This window comes from Felis catus, chromosome B2 (assembly GCF_018350175.1).
Source record: "Felis catus isolate Fca126 chromosome B2, F.catus_Fca126_mat1.0, whole genome shotgun sequence".
Lineage (NCBI taxonomy): Eukaryota > Metazoa > Chordata > Mammalia > Carnivora > Felidae > Felis > Felis catus.
In genome coordinates, this window is record NC_058372.1 from 7,303,207 (window position 1) to 7,321,798 (window position 18,592).

General features: G+C 44.2%; 1 protein-coding gene across 2 annotated transcripts in view; it reads right to left on the reverse strand.

The window, feature by feature from the left end:
• The window catches only part of LOC123385663, a 509,548-nt gene that overhangs the window by 126,965 nt on the left and 363,991 nt on the right, over positions 1-18,592 (reverse strand). For both annotated transcript variants that reach the window (XM_045058524.1, XM_045058525.1), the window contains one exon: positions 3,235-3,335. In XM_045058524.1, coding sequence (XP_044914459.1) covers positions 3,235-3,317 — 83 coding nt within the window. In that variant the 5' untranslated portion in view covers positions 3,318-3,335. The remainder of the gene's footprint in view (positions 1-3,234; positions 3,336-18,592) is intronic.

Here is an 18,592-nt window from a genome sequence, read left to right on the forward strand (position 1 = left end):
CTCTGCCACTTGCCAAAATCTTTGGGAAATATGGAAACTTATGAGTAATGCATTCATGACATGTTTTCCCTCCACAAAAGTTAAATATTGGCTAAGATAAAGATAAAGTGTAACATCATTGGTAAATATAGCACAACATGATAGAATTTGAGACCCAGGGGAAAGATCTTGGTTAGAATTTAACCCCAGTGAGCCTTCATCATCCGGAAGGTCAGGGCTCTGGCCAATCCCAGTGTTTGTTTATACCCTGGAGAATGAGGGATAAGAGCAGGAACTCTGTGAGGTCAGTTACACTGGGGAAAAAGGAACCCCCCCCCCCAAGTGTCAGCTTTCAGGCCACGTCTGGACTCCACAAAAATAAAGATTTTTAGCAAGAAAAAAAAACAGTCTCAAAAATAGCAGCCCTTCTTTTCCATACGGCATCACTTCGGTTGGTTTTACATTATGCCTCTCTGAAGCATCATTAGAACAGGGAGAGGCTCCAGCTATGTGTAAGCCAGAAATGTGAAATAGAAATGAAGCCAATCATGCATATGAATGAGGAAGGTGAACCTGAGTCAGGGAAGGGGTTTTCCTGAGTGCCACGCATCTCTTCTTTCTTCACTCACACATTCCCTCACTCAACAAGCATTTCCCGAGCCTCCTTGGTGGGAGCAGAATCGTGCTACGGGCGCCAGGGAAATAGGGATGAATTTAGGTGACGGGTCCTGCACACCTGGAAGTGGCCAAGAGCAACACAGCCGGCAGGTGAATAAATACGCTAAAAGATGGAGGTGACAAGTGTCCGGAGACGAGGTGCTAGGAGGGAGGCATGGGTGGGCCCGTGTCGCAACAGCGTCAGTAGTAACCGTGGCTGCAGAATCCGAAAGCCTGAAGGCGCAGATGTTCTCTGCATCTGAGACAGACTGGGCAACTCCGTCTTCTCCACCAGGCTGTGTTAAATGTCCCCAACTCTCTGAACCCTCCACCTCACCACGCTTCCCCTCCGTGGCAACAAATGAGCTCAATTCCACCCAGCAGAGAACGCGGAATCCATCAGCTGGAAACCCACTCCGCTTCCTGCCACCAGCCTACACACCCGACGGCATCCAAAGCCATCAACACTCCCTTCCCCTCTTCCCTCCCACGGCCCCTGGTCCCGAGCATTCCAAAAAGCCAAGGCATACGTCTCGGCTTTAGATCCCATCAACCGACGACCTTTCTCCTCAAGAGACCATACTGATTCCTTCCCTGATCCTGTCCTTCAACTTCAAATGATCCTCTTTGCTGCCTAATACTCACCGGTATTTAAAAGTCTCGGGGGCGCCTGGGTGGCTCAGTCAAGCGGGCATCGGACTTCAGCTCGGGTCAGGATCTCACGACTCGTGGGTTCGAGCCCCGCACCAGGCTCTGTGCTGACAGCTGGAAGCCTGGAGCCTGCTTCGGATTCTGTGTCTCCCTCTCTCTCTGCTCCTCCCCCACCCGCCCTCTGTCTCTCTCTCCTCCGAAAATAAATAAACGTTAAAAAAAAAAAAAGTGCACAAGTCTCTACTATCTTAACAGCACCAGAAACAAAAACTCCCTCAAAAAATCTCTTTCTCTTCCTACAGATCCCGTACTCTCCGCCCTCTCTTCCATGATCACCCTTCGTCGCATGTATTCTTTTCAATCAAGTCAATTAAACTGAAATACAACTTGAAGCTCCATTCCTCAGTGGCACTAGCCACACCTCAAGCGGCTGCGACCGTAGAGAGGAGAGTGTGAAGGTAGAACCTCTCCACCGTCGTGTCAGTTCCGCAGCCAGAGTTTGCCTTCTTGCCATCCATCCCGTCCTTCTTCAGCCAAACTACACTGGCCACTTCCTCAGCGCTGACATGACACTCTTACCCCGTCTCTACTCAACTCACAGCAACATGACCTGTCCCCGCTCCTGCACCGAGGCTGCCGTTGCCAATGTCCTTCACCCCTCGTGCGACTCAAAAGCAGACACGTGTCCTAGATCTTCGCTGCCCTGACCAATCAGTAGCTATCAGATACCAAGGACAGCTATTTACAATCGTCTCATTTCTGACTGGACCCCACACTCTGGCTTTTCTCTCACCTCTTTGCCTCCCCTTTCCCGGTCTTCGTTCATGGACTTTGCGCGCTCTGCACAACACGGAAACGCCTTTGCTCGTCGCTGCTGCCTCAGGGGCTCTACTCTCTTACCCTTCCAGTTATTCCTCACCCCCTTCCAGCTCCTTCAGTGACCGTCCATACCCTCATTACTTCCACACGGAGACTCTCCTGCCCCTCTCTGGCAAGCTCAAACAACACCTAACTACCCCTTAATGTTCCATGGGCTCTGTAGGGTGGGCACTCTCCCTCAGCTTGGGTCCTTGACTGGAGTACCATCACCACACCCAACCGCTTAACCTTGCTTATCCTCAAGATGTCATTTCTGATGTTATTTTTCTGAGGAAGCCTTCCCGGTCCTACAAGTCTAGGTTAGGGGCCCTACCGTTCTGATCTCTTTTGTTGAACAGTAACAACACCTCAAACATAACGGCTTATACCCTCCATCTGTTTGGCCCAGGACTTTGTGGGCCAAGAATTCAAGAAGGGCTCAGCTGGATAGTGCCCACTCAGGAACTTTCCCATGGTTGCAGTCAGAAAGTGGCTGTTGCTAGAATATCAGCGGGGATGCAACCATTAGGGAGGGGGTGGCCAGGTATCTCTTATGCTCTCCAAAAAGTCTCAAGAGCTCTCCCTGTGGTGTCTCTGCCTGAGCTAGTTTGAGTTTCCTCACAGCACAGAGGCCTTGGGACAAATAGACCGCTTACACAAAGACTAAAGACCTCAAGGGGAGAAGTTCCAGCAAGCAAGGTGGAATCCACGATGCCCTTCCTGGCCTCACCTCAGGACTCACACAACATCACCTCCCCACATTCTACTGGCTACAGCAAGTCATAAGCCAGCCCAGACTCAAGGGGGGAGAAGCAAAGATGTCTGACCCTTAATGCAGAGAGTATTAAGGTCACACAGTAGATGAGCAAGCGAGATGGGAGGACACTGTTGCTGCTTTTGAAAACGTAATCTGCCACACTCGTGTACATTTCTTCTGCAACGCTCAGAATTCTTACCAGAGTATTAAACACATGCTGCTGTAATTGTTTGTCTACGCGTATTTCTAGTCAGTACTATTATGCATCATCATTTGAGACTTGAGGACACTGAGGCTCAGAAGAATGAGGTAAATTGGCAGAGATCACCTACCTGGTAAGTGAAATCGTGGAGTCTGGACTGGAGCTCAAGACTTCGGGAGCAATTCTGTCCGAGTTACACTCTTCTCTACACATCTCGATCCACTTCTCAACCTTTGGAATGTAACACCTACGTTCACACTCCACCTCTAATAGAATCAGATGATCATTAAATTCGAGGGGCACGGTTTTACTGAGCTGGGTACCCGGAGGCTCCCTGCTGTTTGGGAGGATGTATAGTGTGGTCACAGAGAACCAAAGGCCATACGTCGGCCAAAGCTGCCATACTCGGGAATAGGCTCGTCTAAGACATCCACTTCTGGATGAATCCACACACGGAGTGCATTAATAGACAGAACTATCTTGTACACGTTTCTCTATCTCCATTTCTACCGTAACATCACATTTGTAAGTGCCTGGAGTCTGGGAGCTCTCTGAGCCTCCACTTGCCCAGGGGAGCATGAGGGCTTCTCATCCTTTGTCTAGTACACCTCCTGCTACAATTTTAGGATTCCTAGGGTCACAGAAACGGATTTTCTTGGAGACCTGCTTGTTGCCCTACCCGGAGCTGGTAGCAGCTCAGACGCATCTCTCAACCCAATCTCAGAAACCACAGATGTCAGGAAAGTGGGCTCGCTGCCTTGAGCTCTCCGGCAGGGTCTCACTGCAACTTACGAAGCAAACTCTCCGTCACAGCCACCCTGTCACCTCCCTACCAGGGGGGCCACTCGGATGCTCATCTCTAGAACTCCAAAGTTCCACAACGTAGAACCAAAAGAAATATCTTCTTGATTAAATTAAGATGAGAGTTATAGCCATAGCTTGGGTTAGTACAGCCAGGAAAAGGTAATTTATCTCTTCCCGAAGGGATTTATTTCCTCCTTCCGCCCCCTCCTCCTTAAAATTTTTTTAACTCACTACTAAAGTGTAGGTGATACACAACGTTATGTGAGTTTCAAGCGCACAACACAGTGTGCAGCACAATTCTCCAAGTTTACCATGACAAGTGTAGTCACCACGCGATGTTATTACGGTGTTACTCCTTGTATTCCCTGTGCTGTGGTTTTCGTCAACGTGACCTACTTGCTTAATAACTGGCAGTCTGTACCTCTTAACCTCCTGCACCTATTTCACCCATCCCCCACCCCCACCAACCTCCCCTCTGGCAATCATTAGTTGGATCTCTGTATGTAAGAGTCTACTCTGTTTATTTTATTCCACATACAAGTGAAATCATATACAGTAAAACCTTGGATTGAGAGCATCTTGTTCCGTGAGTGTTCTGCAAGATGAGCAAGCATTTCTGATACGCTTTAACTTGATAAACGAGCGATGTCTGGCACTACGAGTCGTACGTGATGCTGAAAGTCACACAATCACACCTGAGCCACTGATTATCCTCTCTCTCTCTCTCTCCCTCTCTCTCTCTCTCTCTGCGGGATTGTGGGTGATCATGTCCCATGCTCGGATGCTCGGTCTCAGGCCGAGGTGTTTGGCAGAAATCAGTGATTTTTCAGGACGTTGGAAGGTGCCCCAACTGGCACTAGTGTAGTTTTTGTTACTTTCAAGCACCTGTGGACAGTCCTTTGCTTTCCCAGAAAAGTGAGCTTAGGAACCCTTTGCTTCCTTCTAGGTCAGGCTGCCTGCAGATAGAGACCCTTTCCTCTGCTGCCTCATTGCCAGTTACATTAAATACGGTATATGACGAGAGTTTATTAATACTGCACTGCAGTCAACATCCATGTGAGCATATAAAATGGCCCTCATGCAGAAGAAGATTCCATTGAGCCAAGGGGTAGCAGTGATTCTGTTAGTGATAACGAAAGTCGTCCTACACAATAACCCTCCTCTCTCGTCTCCCTCACACTAGTCACAAAGGTTTTCAAAGGTAAGGGCAAGTTAGTTGGTTGGTTTTTCTTTATATTTTGTATATTCTTTATTATTTTGTGTTACATTACAGTACTGTAATCATTTTTATATATATACTTTTTTGGGTTGTGGAATGAATCAACTGAGTTTCCAGTATTTCTTATGGGGAAATATGCTTTGATATACAAGTGCCTTGGATTAGAAGCATGTTTTCAGAACGAATTATGCTCACAAACCAAGGTTTTACTGCATTTGTCTTTCTCTGACTTATTTCACTCACCCCATGCCTTAGAATTCTTAGCCTCTTCCACTCCAGACACATATCTATTGTTGAAGAATCTCCTCTCCCTAGTCCTAATGCCTAACTTATCTACCCTCCCAGGATTAATCACTGCCCAGGAATTTGGACAATGCGAAGTATAAACCATAGTCCAAAGAGACAATCACATGCATAATAATACAAACTCGCTATTTAAAAATATATATTTACCCACATCGCTCCCATTATGTTGGCTACTATAAAACAAAACAAAATAACAAATACTGATGAGGACATGGAGAAATTGGAACCCTTGAGTGCTGTTGGTGCTGATGCAAAATGGCTCAGCCACTATGGAAAAGAAAGCATGAAAATGCCTCAACTATTTAGAAATAGAATTAGCATCTCATCCAGCAGTTCTACTTCTGAATATATACCCCAAAGAACTGAAAGCCAGGGCTCAAAGATATTTTTGTACTCCTGTTCATAGCAACTTGTTCACGATAGGTAGAAACAACCAAGCTCCATCGACGGACGGAAAACACAATGTGATATGTACACACCACATGAATAGACCTTGAGGACACTATGGAGATAGATGGTGGTGAAGTTGTCAAACGTTGTACATATATTTAATACCACTGAGCTGTGCACTTAAAAATAGTTATGATGGAAAAAAATACTTAAGACAGTAAATTTTTATGTTGTGTGCATACTGCCACAATTTACACACACACACACACACACACACACACACACACACACACACACCCAAATACAGAGAGAGTTCTGGGCTTAGAACTGGGCTAAGCATTTTGATTGAGTTGCTTCCTATAATCCTCACAACAACCCCAAGATTCATTACTATTATCACCGTTTCACAGATGTGGAAAGTGAAGCTTTAAGTGATTACGCAAATATGAAGCGGATGCCCAGGATGCAAACCCAAGTCCCCTAGCGCGAAACCCTACAATACCACCATTATGTTCTATCACTTCGTGACCCAGACTGGTGTTATCTAATGTCATTTTGTTATACTGGGCACACCAAGACCTTAGCCATTCAAATTGGCAAGGTCACTCTGTAACCTTGGACGAGTAGCAGGACATTTAGAATTATCTATCATTTCTGTCTCTCAACGAGGATAGTTTTTGTGAATCATGGTGATTCAAACCCACAATATATTTTTGGATATGATGAGTGTTCATAATTTTTATTGAGGACATACCACATTTTAGGGTTGCCTCAGATATTCTACACATTTATTACAACATTGCTATATGGTGATATCCTTATTTTCATTCATAAGATAATGGAACTAAAGCTTTGTACAGTTAAGCAACTAAGTAAGTCACATAAGTAGTAAAAATGTGAGTTGAATTTTACTTTTTTAATTAAAATTGTTTCCCACTAAGTCACAGTTGCCTGACAATCAATGCACACATAAGCACCTTACTTTCCTATCCTGAAATCCGGCCTTGGCCTCGAGTAACCTTTCGTATATTAATACAGTCTTGTTATCTTTAATGTGATATTGTAGGTTTTGAAAAACACCCTTCAAAGAAAATATTTTCATCTGTTATCTTACCAGTGGATTTAGCAAGCTGGACTAATGAACTCTTGGTTTTGACATTTTTTAAATCTCTAATTCTATTCTGCAACTGCACTGAGAGGGCCCGTCAGAAAGATCGAGAAAGAGATTGGACATAATTAATAGTCTAATTCAGAGAGGCAAGAAGTTTCCTTATAACTTCAATGTCCCACTACAGCCCCATCGGTCTTGCCTTAGAAATCCAGCCTCTTAAATCTCACTTTTCACATAACATACTCATGACAGCATTTATTATTAATGATCATCTGTGAGTTGTGAAGGATAAAGTCATGTGAATGGAATCCAAACGTCAAACAACAGCCTCTCAGAAGCAAGTGAACCTCATCCAACTGTAGCAGAGCTTTGGGAATGAGCTAACAAGTTAGTGCTGGGGAAAACGCTCTGCTTCAGCTAGTGATTTCATCTCCAAGAACCGCCATCAACATAAACGGAAGAGAGAAGGAAACAAACGGTCACGGTATTAAGAAGCCGCCACGGTCAGTCTCGCAATAGGTCACCTGGATGTAGAACCCTGAACTTCTAATCAGAGGAATTCTGCAGGCTTGGAAGCAGGCACATTTCTCCATCTAACATTTTCTGGCTCCTTGGTGTTGGCAAAGCCAGTCGGGTTTGTGAGGGGTCAAATGTGTTGCCCTCCTGTCAGACTTTCCAGGGTGGGTAAAAGTCAATAATTTTAATCTTAATCCTGAGGGCACGGTGTGTTCAAGTTGGAAATCTACTCCATATGTTCGTGATATTATTTCACAGGAGTCCTTAAAAGGTTTCTTCAGGGGAGCTCTGTGAGATTTCCAAATCTCCCTGGCTGTAGGGGTTTCTTTGAACCATTAAAATTATAAATGAGAATATCGGTTAAAACACACACACACAGAGCGACCCTTATTGGGAATATAGTATATACCAGACGCTTCCACAGGCAGTATCGCATTTAAATTCTCACCACCAGCCGGTGAGTTGGATGGCACAGTCCCCATTTTTCAGACACTGAGACACAGATGGATAAATGACTTCCTCAAATGTGTCCAGCTGGTATATGACCTCAGTTGGACAGATCTGACTCCAAAACTCATATCCTTTTACTACATCACATTGCTCCCAAACCAAGTTTCTTTTTAGATCTGTGAAATGATAGGTATTCTGTTCAAAATATGGAATATGCCCTTGTTTAGAAGGAAATGAAGCCGGGCAACATGTTTTCTGTTACCTAACCAATGTCTCAGCTGACCTCACCAGCTGCAGTGATATCATAACATTAGTACCCTCTGCAGAAAGAGCTCTTTATGTGGGCCCTTTAAAACTGTACATCGGTCATTCTGAGAAAGTCGAGCAGCTTGAATTCATGCCCATCAGGGTTTGGGGTTGTTTTTTTTTTTGTCTTGTTTTTGTTTTTTGTTTTTTGTTTTTTTTTTTGGCCCATCACTTACGCCCCTTTCTTTTTTGTTTTTTTTTTTAATTTTTTTTTTAACGTTTATTTTTGAGACAGAGACAGATCATGAACGGGGGAGGGCCAGAGAGAGAGGGAGGCACAGAATCCGAAACAGGCTCCAGGCTCTGAGCTGTCAGCACAGAGCCTGACGCCGGGCTTGAACTCACGGACCGCGAGATCATGACCTGAGCCAAAGTCGGACGCTTAACCGACTTAACCCAGGCGCCCCGCGCCCCTTTCTTTTTGAACTAAACTTGTCAAATCATTTTTGCAAGTATTCAGTATGTTGCCACCCATTGAGTCCTTTCTAGAATGTAAATTCGCCATGAAACTAGAACATGCTCATTTTAATAACATTCAGTCGATTTAAAATTAAAATAAAAAGATGACGCTAAATGATCAAAATGGCAAGACAAAAATCACCAGAGCTGAGAGGACGTCCTCTGACCCACCAGCTCCACAGCTGTTTGCTTACTGAAGTTTCTCTGTTGGTCTGTTCTCTTAAGAAAGTGCAAATTTGACTCACTTTTTTAAAAGTTTATTTATTTGTTGCACACGTGCACGCACACACCAGCAGGGGAGGGGCAGAGAAAGAGAGAATCTCAAGTAGGTTCCGTGCTGTCAGTCAGTGCAGAGCCTGACTCGGGGCTCAAACTCATGAACGGTAAGATAACAACCTGAGCTGAAATCAAGAGTCAGACGCTTAACTGACTGAGCCACCCAGGCGCCCCTTGAAGATACAAAGTCCGTCGCAAACCTCTGTGTAATCAAACACAGTGTGACCCATGAATTCTCAAAGAAGAATAAAAAATAGGGAAATGAAAACACTAAAGAGAAGCAAAACATTGTGTTTCTGTTCGTACTCTGTGCCAACTCTGTCAGGTGTTCTCGTGGAGCATCTCTTTCCTGCTACAATCTTAATAAAGTGGATGTTATTCTCAGTTTATAGACGAAGCATCTGAGGCCTGCACAAGGTCATATATCTTGCCCAAGGTTACATCAGGAGTCAATGGAAAACTCAGAAGTAAGCTCTAACTCCCAAACCCACTCCTTTTCCATTTTATTAAACTGCCACCTTTCATTTTAAAATACACACGGAAGTAGTAACTTAACTATATTTCCATCTCCGGATAACTATTGTGGAGAATTCTTATAGAGTCACTCATACAGCAGAACTTGCCGAGTAAACACGTTTTTAATGATGATGACCGAAGCCTGCTCATGCAGTCATTTACACAGGTGAGGTGATCATTAGAGTCCTCCCCTGTTTAAACAAGGTTTCCATTCATTTAAGGAATAGAACATGGCAGGATGCATGTTAGGAAGAGATAAGACATGCCCGGAGCCAACATCCGACGGGGTGAGGCAGAGGCCCAGGTTGTGAGGGGGAAGACAGTATGCAAAATGTATTTTATCTCAAAGAAGCATATGCCTTGAGGTTCTTTCATTGAAAGCATGAAAGTTCAAGGAAAAAAAAAAATTACAGAGCCCTGCCCTTATTTTCCTCATCAACACATAGTGATTTATCTTCCTACCCTTATACCCTAAATAGAAAAACATTAATAAAATAACTGCAAATAACTCTTCCAAATAAGTTAGTAAAATATCATCCATTTAACCACCATGGTGTCATTAATATTAAATAACGTCACACAGATCATTTCAATCGGTGATCATAGAAGTAAAATACACTGGCACACTATATGACTTTGCATTTTCCTTTTATAAGAAAGAAGCACCCATTAAAACACACACACACACACACACACAGAAGGACATAAAACTGACATTTAAAAAAAACAGGTGGTCCCAGATTCCGTGAAAGCTCTCACACTCCTGGCACCATTCCCTCTCCTGTCCATTTGGATTCCAATGGTCAGGAAGGTTAGGAAGGTAAATCCTTTCCCCCAAAGATGCCACAGTCTGGCTTTCTGCGCAAACTGAACCCAAATCCATTGCCACAGGGTGGCAGTCAGTGGGGAGAGGCTTTGTGCCTCCTAATTCTTGATTTTCTCACTCCCTTGGAATGTGCTCCTTCCACGAAGCAGGACAAGTGAAATCCTATCCAAGACCATCATCGTTGCCTCGCACGGGGTTCGCCTCCCCTCTCTGACACGAACTGGGAGAGCAGATTAGCTCAAGCTGGTCTCCCCCAGGAAGGAGACTCAAAGCCCTAGCTCCTTCTCAGGGGCCATGCTTTTCCTCTTGTCCGCCCACGCCTAAGACAATTGGTTCATTCCTCTTACTCCTAAGTCTCTACCGTAAGCAGCTCTGGCTGCCTCATTCTGCTGTTCAGCTGGATTGGGGTCAGTGCATTCACCATGATGTGCGGTGGGGGTTGTCTCAGCCCCTGCCAGCAGAGTAGTGTTACAAGAAGCATTAATTTATCATCTGGCAGGGAGCAACAGTCCGGACTGCGACATGGAAACTCATATCATTTGATTTAATGAGGAGATTTTCTAAGTAGCACTGTTATAACCGCCTGGAAAACTCAGGACTAAGGTCTCTGGGATTGCTGTTCCACAGACACCTTAACTTCATGCTGTCTCCCTGGGTGTCTCACAGAACATCCTAAAGTCCTTTGCGCATGGATTTAATTTGGTTTTTGTTTTTGTTGGTTTTTTTTAAATTTTTTAATGTTTTATTTTTGAGAGAGTGAAAGCAAGGAGGGACAGAAAGAGGGGTGAACAGAAGATCAGAAGCAGCCTCTGAGCTGACGGCACAGAGCCGGAGGCAGGGCTCGAACTCACAAACCATGAGATCATGATCCGAGCCGATGTCGGACACTCAACCGAGCCACCCAGGCGCCCCTGTATGGATTTAATTTGAAACAATGACAAATGATATTTATTTCTCCAAATATGCTTTCAATGCCATGTGTCAACTTAGAGCATGCAAATCCATGCACCTAAAAGATTATTGGGAAGAAAAATGTTGAAGGACGTTGTATCATTCTACCAGTCTATACAAGAGTTTCTTAGCATTGGATATATATATATAAGCATCCTCTATGAATCTTTAAAAAAATTACAGCTGTGCTGGTCCTAGGTTGCCTCTGCCACCCCTCCTCCCCGCCCCTTTGATCAGGCTGCTATGCAAGATTTTTCCATGATTCTGCTGCAACAGTATTATAAGGGTTACCTCTGAGGCTTTAATAGGAAATGGATAATAAAAAAGATAACCTTCACCATCTCTATGGTTTGAGTAACTTAAAGGGGTATAATCTTAAAGGAATTTTACAGCATCTGTGAAATTGGTCCATATTCTAACTAAGTATGCCTTACCTACTGGAGCCCAGTCTAAGAATTCCAGGAGGTAACTGGATGGGATAAACATCCATGTAAATACAAAGATTGCTATTAGGATCTGCCCTGATCCTAACCTTTCTATGACCCTGTGATTAAATAATTTGCCTTTTTGATAAGAGTGCTATTCCCTCAGAGATTATTGCTTTAGTTAGGCTGGAATCTGCCAGGTTGTAAAAATCAGACAGGCTTAAGCTTTCTCAAATGATGGATATGTATTGTGAGGCCCTACGAGACAGCAAAGAAATGCCAAAAATGACCTAGGCCATGCACACCAAAGATTACAAACAGAATGCTATTCGTATTAAAGGGTGGAATAGGTGTTGTCTTGACGACTCTTGAATTCATCGCCTTAGAAAAGGATGGAACTGTGGTCCAGTCAGGAAACCAGAAATTTCTTCAGGTATTTCAAGTATGAGGAACTTAATAGAAGAACTGGTTTCACAAATGATGAAAGAGGTGAGAAGCCCGTGAGGGATGGTTGTGCTCATTAAAAACAGCTAAAATCTGCTCTCATCCTGCGGGCCGGAGAGACAAAGGGAGAAGACAGCATTACTAGACTCCACAGAGGGCAGCCACCTGAAGGAAAATGGAACCATGGAAGGAAAGTCTGACTATCAAAGAAGGTGCTCTCAGGCAGAGCTAGAATCATGAAGATGATATAGTCTCTGCCTGAGACACCAGCTGGGACAGGAGGAGAGGGAAAAATACCGTGGCTGTCCTCTTCTACCTGAAATCACATTTCTTAGCAGTGCCTTCCATTGGCTTAAGCCAACCAGTAACTAGTGACACACATCGATGCAGAGGAAGCCCAGGCAACAGAGGCTGATTTCAACACAGAGGCATCTGTGGCTGCCATGCCCATCACCCCACCATTCCTAGGATTCAGCATCTCTCTGTCTCTGCTTTACCTCCTGTTTCTATCTTCTCTTTGGATGCTATGGATTCAAAGCCACCAAGACAAAAAGTATGTGTGGTTGATTTTCTCTGCTCAAATGCAAGCAGCATTGTTAGAGTTCTCATAGGAGGCCAGCCCTCTTCGCAATGATCTCTGAGTCAGCCGCCGATCCAATCAGCTGTAGCTTTCTTAGCAAAGTCACTTGGTACAAAGCAAACCAACGAATACAAAAGGAAACACCTGCAGCCAATTTTCTCAGGAGAGGAACACATCACGTGTACAAAGTACTCGGAGGTTATGTTTCAGAAACGGCCAGTGTTACGGGCTGAATGGTGTCCCACTCCAAAATTCGTACGTTGGAGTCCTAACCACCATTAACCTCAGAATGGGACTATATTTAGAGACAGGGTCTTTAAAGAGGTAATTAACCTTAAATGAGGTCATTAGGGTAGGCCATAATCCAATGAGTGGTGTCCTCCTAAGGACAGATGAGGACACGCAGAAGACACAGAGAGAAGACACCATCCACAAGCCCAGGAGAGAGGCCGCAGGAGAAACCAATCCTGCCCAAAACCTTGATACTCAACTGCTACTCTCTGAATTGTGAGAAAATTAATTTCTGCTGTGAAAGCCACCCCATCTGTGGTGCTTTGGAACGGCAGCTCGAGGAAACTAGTACAGTTAATGTATCAGGTTGAACGACATGTATAGATTCACTATATTCTAAAGCCCAATGGTGCATTCAAAGTACTTAGTGATGACGGTTTCAGTCACTGGTTAACATTGGCTTCATGTTGCTTACCTAGGACTTTTTCTCTGTGTGCACATCTCTGACGTCTCTCCCTCTTCTCAAGACACCTGACATATTGGATTCAGGCCAACCTATGAGCTCATTTGACCTTCATTACCTCTCTAAAAGCCCTGCCTCTGAGAACAGTCACAAGGACGGTTAGGACTTCAACACCTGACTTGTACAAGGACACGATTCAATCCGTACAGTCTTCAAACATTGAACCTAGTCTTTTAGTTGTCACAGCTGAAAACGCTCTATTCCCGTTTGGGCAGTAAAGAGCTACTCAGACCCCCCCCCCCCTGAGTGCAGTGAAGCTGATCACAAATACTGTGATTATCAGTTTTCTCTAAAATCCAAATCCTTATCTTACCAGGTTATTATGGAAATGTAGTTATATTGTTGGTAAGTATATTATGAAGAGTGTTCCTGCCAACATCTTCCTCCTCATCAGTGTACTTCTTGATTCTTACCTGTGTCAGAACCCTATCTGGATAGTCATCCTCCAGACAAACACCAGGTCTAGCCACTTTTGCCCACAGACATATCGCCTGAATTGCGTTCTCCACGGTGCCTGGGTTTTGCTTTCCCTCGCTTCCTATTGTCATTTCCAGGGTCATGATCATTCATAGTTTCCTTACCTGTAAAAGGGGGATAATACTACTACCTACCCTCACAGGAGCATCATAAGGATTAACTGAGTCTATAGCTATGATGCTTTAAAAATGATGTCGCACATGTATTAAAGACCGTATAACCGTTTGCTGTTATTAACAGCCCTATCATTATTATTAGAAATACAGGTAATTATTTTTCCTACACGAGAAGCTGTTGCTTCCCTGATCCCCCTTCGCTCGGCTACTGGAGGGGTTGGCTATGAAAGTTTCATGCCTGCCACCTTCTCCAGAAGAGTGTCCTTGGCTGACAGGAGTTGCTGTCTCTACTGAAGACATCTGGGGTGTTGTGCCTCCTTTGCCTGGAGGCAACCCATAGCCAGTGACTAATGCCATAGGTAAAACAGCCTCGTCCCCTTTTCTCTGTGAAGGACAAACTCTGCCATACGATCCACTCTCCAGGGTTCTGTGATGAGAACGATCCCAGGCCAGATGTTTTCTAAAACCACCCTTCTGTCTGGCTTCTTCCCGTTCTGTCTGGTTTCTCTCACTCCCTTGAAGAGTTTTCTGATAACATGACCTCAATTACTCACTTGCAGGAGAATTCCTTGAACACAGAACCTGTGGAACCAACCTAAGACACTCACCTTAGCAGAGGGAGTCTTTTTAGACTGAGGCTGTGTCTCATGTCTTTGCTTTTCTCTGCCATAATATCTAACTTAATACCAGCCTCCTCCGAGGTGTTTAAACTCATGTTTTCTAGTTGATTGGTGGAAATACCTGCAACCAAACATGTGCAGGAGCAAAGCCTACTGATTTCAGTTTGCACGACTGGGAGCTTAAGAATGTAGATGCAAAGTACAGACAGCGTGCAATGGATAGAGCAGTTCACCTGTCTCAGCCACGGATGGAAATCACAGCAGAGAGCGGTGATTCGTATTTAAAGTGCCAAAATGATCGGGTCAAGTGTGTCGTTTGGAAACTGCCTATCTACCCGGAGAGCCTGTGAGGAATATTGTCATTGAACACTGTCATATGCTTTGTGGATAGATTGTGTCATGCTCGTGACAGCGAATCCTGCAGAAAAGGCCTCTGAGGAAGTTGGAGGACAGGTCTTTATCTTTTCAGTCCTCCTGAGGTTACAGGGACAGGTTTCAATTAAAGGCAATAAAAGAATGGGAGCATCTTGCACTGCTCTGAACAACCAGAAGTTTCTACCTTGTTTCACCTGATCATGTTTCATATCATAATACAAGAAAAACTCAGCAGGATCCACAGATGCAGAGAGCCGTGTGCACCTATGGCAGAATCCGCTCTACCCGCCTCGCCGCGAGGACCACGCGAAGTAACGTAGGAAAGCACGTGGCAAGCAGCAGTGTGTGACATGATTATGTGGTGCTAAAGGATCACCGTCGACGCTGTGATTAAAAAGATACATTTCTCCTAGATACACTTAAGGGTTGCAGGTGTATTAAGTCAGGATTCCTTCGGGAGTGAGTGGTAGAATCCTAATGTAAAACCAGCCTTTGCAAAAAGGGACTCAACCACTGGGCGGGTAGGACCTGGACAGCCCTGCACAAGGCCGAGATGCATTTGTTGGTACCAGCAGTGGCGCTGGATGGGGACAGCATACCAGGAGGGAAAGTACTGGTGACACGACATATTCATGTATTTGACAGGGGCTAGGACTTTGCAACTAAGAGGCGATGTGCCCCAATGGCTACTAGGGGACACTGACAACACCGTGGCTCTGACCGCACCATGAATCAAAATGACGTTTGGTAAAACACAGATTTCTGGGCCCTGATACAATCTTTCTATTTTGGAAGGCCCGAGGAGGTGCCAAAGAATTTACGTGCTTGACAAGATCCAAGGTGAGGCTGATGTTTCTGGTCATGGGAACTTTGAAACTGTTCTTCCGGACAAAGTTAATGAAAAGGTACAGGTGAGAAATGAAAACGAAAGGCAGAAGACCTCTCTGGCCCCTCACAGGGAGGCTGCATTTCCTCCAACATAAGGAAAAGCAAGTCAATACAACAATTAGTGGATTTGACTCTGGCTTAATAGTCAGAATGATCAGACTCCAGAGAGGGAAAATAACCAAGGCAAGCTGTCACATGAGGCTCAAGACCTGGTCGGGGCACTTTCATGTGGGAAGGGATCACCAGGGCAACGGCCCCTCAAAGTTTTGAACCCCAGAGCATTCTGCATCTTTGGAACCCATAGAAGGAGCCCACGCACCCCTACTAAGAGCTGGCACTCTTCCCTTCACTGAAGACAATGCCAAGACTCCTCCCCTGCAAGACAACATGTACAACCCACTTCCCAGTGTATGATCCATGGGCATCGATCCCTAAAACTGCCCAGAATGCCAAACCCCATCTCAGCATCTGCCACCGAAGAACACGGCTGTGGCGGTAGGCCTTGAGCTGGTGACGAGTGGAACCAGAAGCTCCACAGCATGGAGACTCTTTCCAAACGTTTTGTCTCTTCTGCCAATCAACTTAATTCTCTCCCACTAAGGACGCAGTTTTTCAATCCTGTGTGTGGACGACACAGCCATGGACATATCAGACCAATATGATAGTACTTCTATGGTCCAAGAGTCTAAGAGGCATGTCTTCTGGTCTAATTCGAAAACATCCAAAGAAAGGCACTCGTTGGTATGGCTTGGGCTATATGCTTGCATCTTGAACTAATCACCGTGCCATAAAAAAAAGAAAAAAAAAGTAATTATGGCATCTTGAGTCAAAGCCTCATTCCTGGGGCCAGGGACTATTACCAGAAGAAGAGAGAAAAGGCATAGAATGGACAAGAACAATAGTAAGCCATTTTTGAAGGATTGATACTAATTTACAGCAGAATCCTTCCATATGTCCTCAATTATTTTGACAGCTTAAAAAGGTGTGTGGGAGGTTAGAGAAAAGAAAGAACAAAGACTATTTCTTCCACCACAAATTTCCACAACAGACTGGCTATGAAATTCAAAGTCAGTAATTAATCTTGGTTGCAAAAGACAGAAACCTAAACTCTAACTTAAGCAAAAAGTAGAATTCTTGGAAGGCTCTTTTAACTGTAGGAAGCAGAGTAACTCAGCTGGCCAAGTTCAAATAATACGTAAGGCCATCACTGTCGTCCCTTCCCTTGGCTTCTCATTGCATCACACTGTGCTCTAAAACCAACTTTCTCTACAGAGCAGGGGACAAGAGAACGTGAAGCCACCTGCTTCCTGTTTCCCAACTTCATCACATGTGAGGAAAAGCCTTTTTGCCTTCACCTCTAGCTTAACAATTCCAGGAAAAATGTCGATGCCCCAGTTTGGTCACATGCCTGACTCTGCAACCAATCACGCATGAGCAGGAGAAAAGTCATCTAGGGTTGGAGCAGTTGGATTTCATCATCATTTTGAAGGAGGAAATGAATTATTCAAGATTACTGAAGAATCAAGAGAATTACATGGTTAGGGAAGGAGAATGAGCAATTTGCAAAAGGGAGGATTGCACTTCCCTGTAAAGTGAGAAGGGCACTAGACAGAGAAAACATGGACTCCACTTCAGGGAACATAAAGACAGGATTTGCTTTCACAATAAGTAGAGGAACTCGTAAGCCCAAGCCTGCAAAATTCATAACACGCGCAAAAAAGAAAGGCACAAATTCCCTTTCAATCTCTTCAATTTTCTTGAAGATACAGGAAAAAACAACAACAGAAAAAAACTCGTCAATCAGACATAAGTCCCCAGATGGACTCTTACAAACCACTGAGTTCACCCTCATTATTTTTCAGGTAAGGCAGCTAGTACCCACAGAGAAGTAATTCGTCGAAAGCCACTACTCGGTGATAGGTGCTATGATTTCTCGTCCAGAGCTCTTCCCATTACGCCCGTTTACAAGAGCCCCATTCAGACGTGGTTACGACAAATATCACCACGGTTCTGGACAACTATTGACCATACTTTGTGATTTTCAAGGCTGTTACAATTTTGAATGATTTTTCTCTGTTCACACAAGTTTTTCCATGAGAAGCCAGAAAACAAAGTTTAACATACCATTGCAGAGTAGGATCTAACGTAAAAGGATTAAAATTTATATTTAAGAAACCAAGTTTTAAACCTCGTGTCCTGTACGCAGCCTTAATTACTTAAATAGCAACTTAATTACTTAACTGTAATCTGTCTCCACACTACTGACTCACGTATTTTGCACTCTTTGCGTACATTCCCCTAGAGCTGTGAGGAAAGTTTGGCAAAAGAGACAAAGAGACCCCTTTCTACACTCAGACAGAAAAATGAATAGTTAGCATATAAAGTACTGCCAGAAAAAGTTAACTTGATCTTACTCTCTTATGGAAGAAATGAAACAAATTCACCAAAGTTCAATCTTAACGCTTCTGGAATTAATTGTGAGTATAATTGGCTTCTCCTCATCTGTCAGAATATTCAAATGACTTAAAAACTTAAATGGAATTGGTAAAATATTTTAAGGATTCACTTTCTAGCTTAGATGATAAAAGTTGTCTTCCTGCATGTGAGGGTATGAAATCAAAATCAAATATAAATTCCAACAGTACGTGGTGCTCTTTACATTGAGTTATTCCACAATAG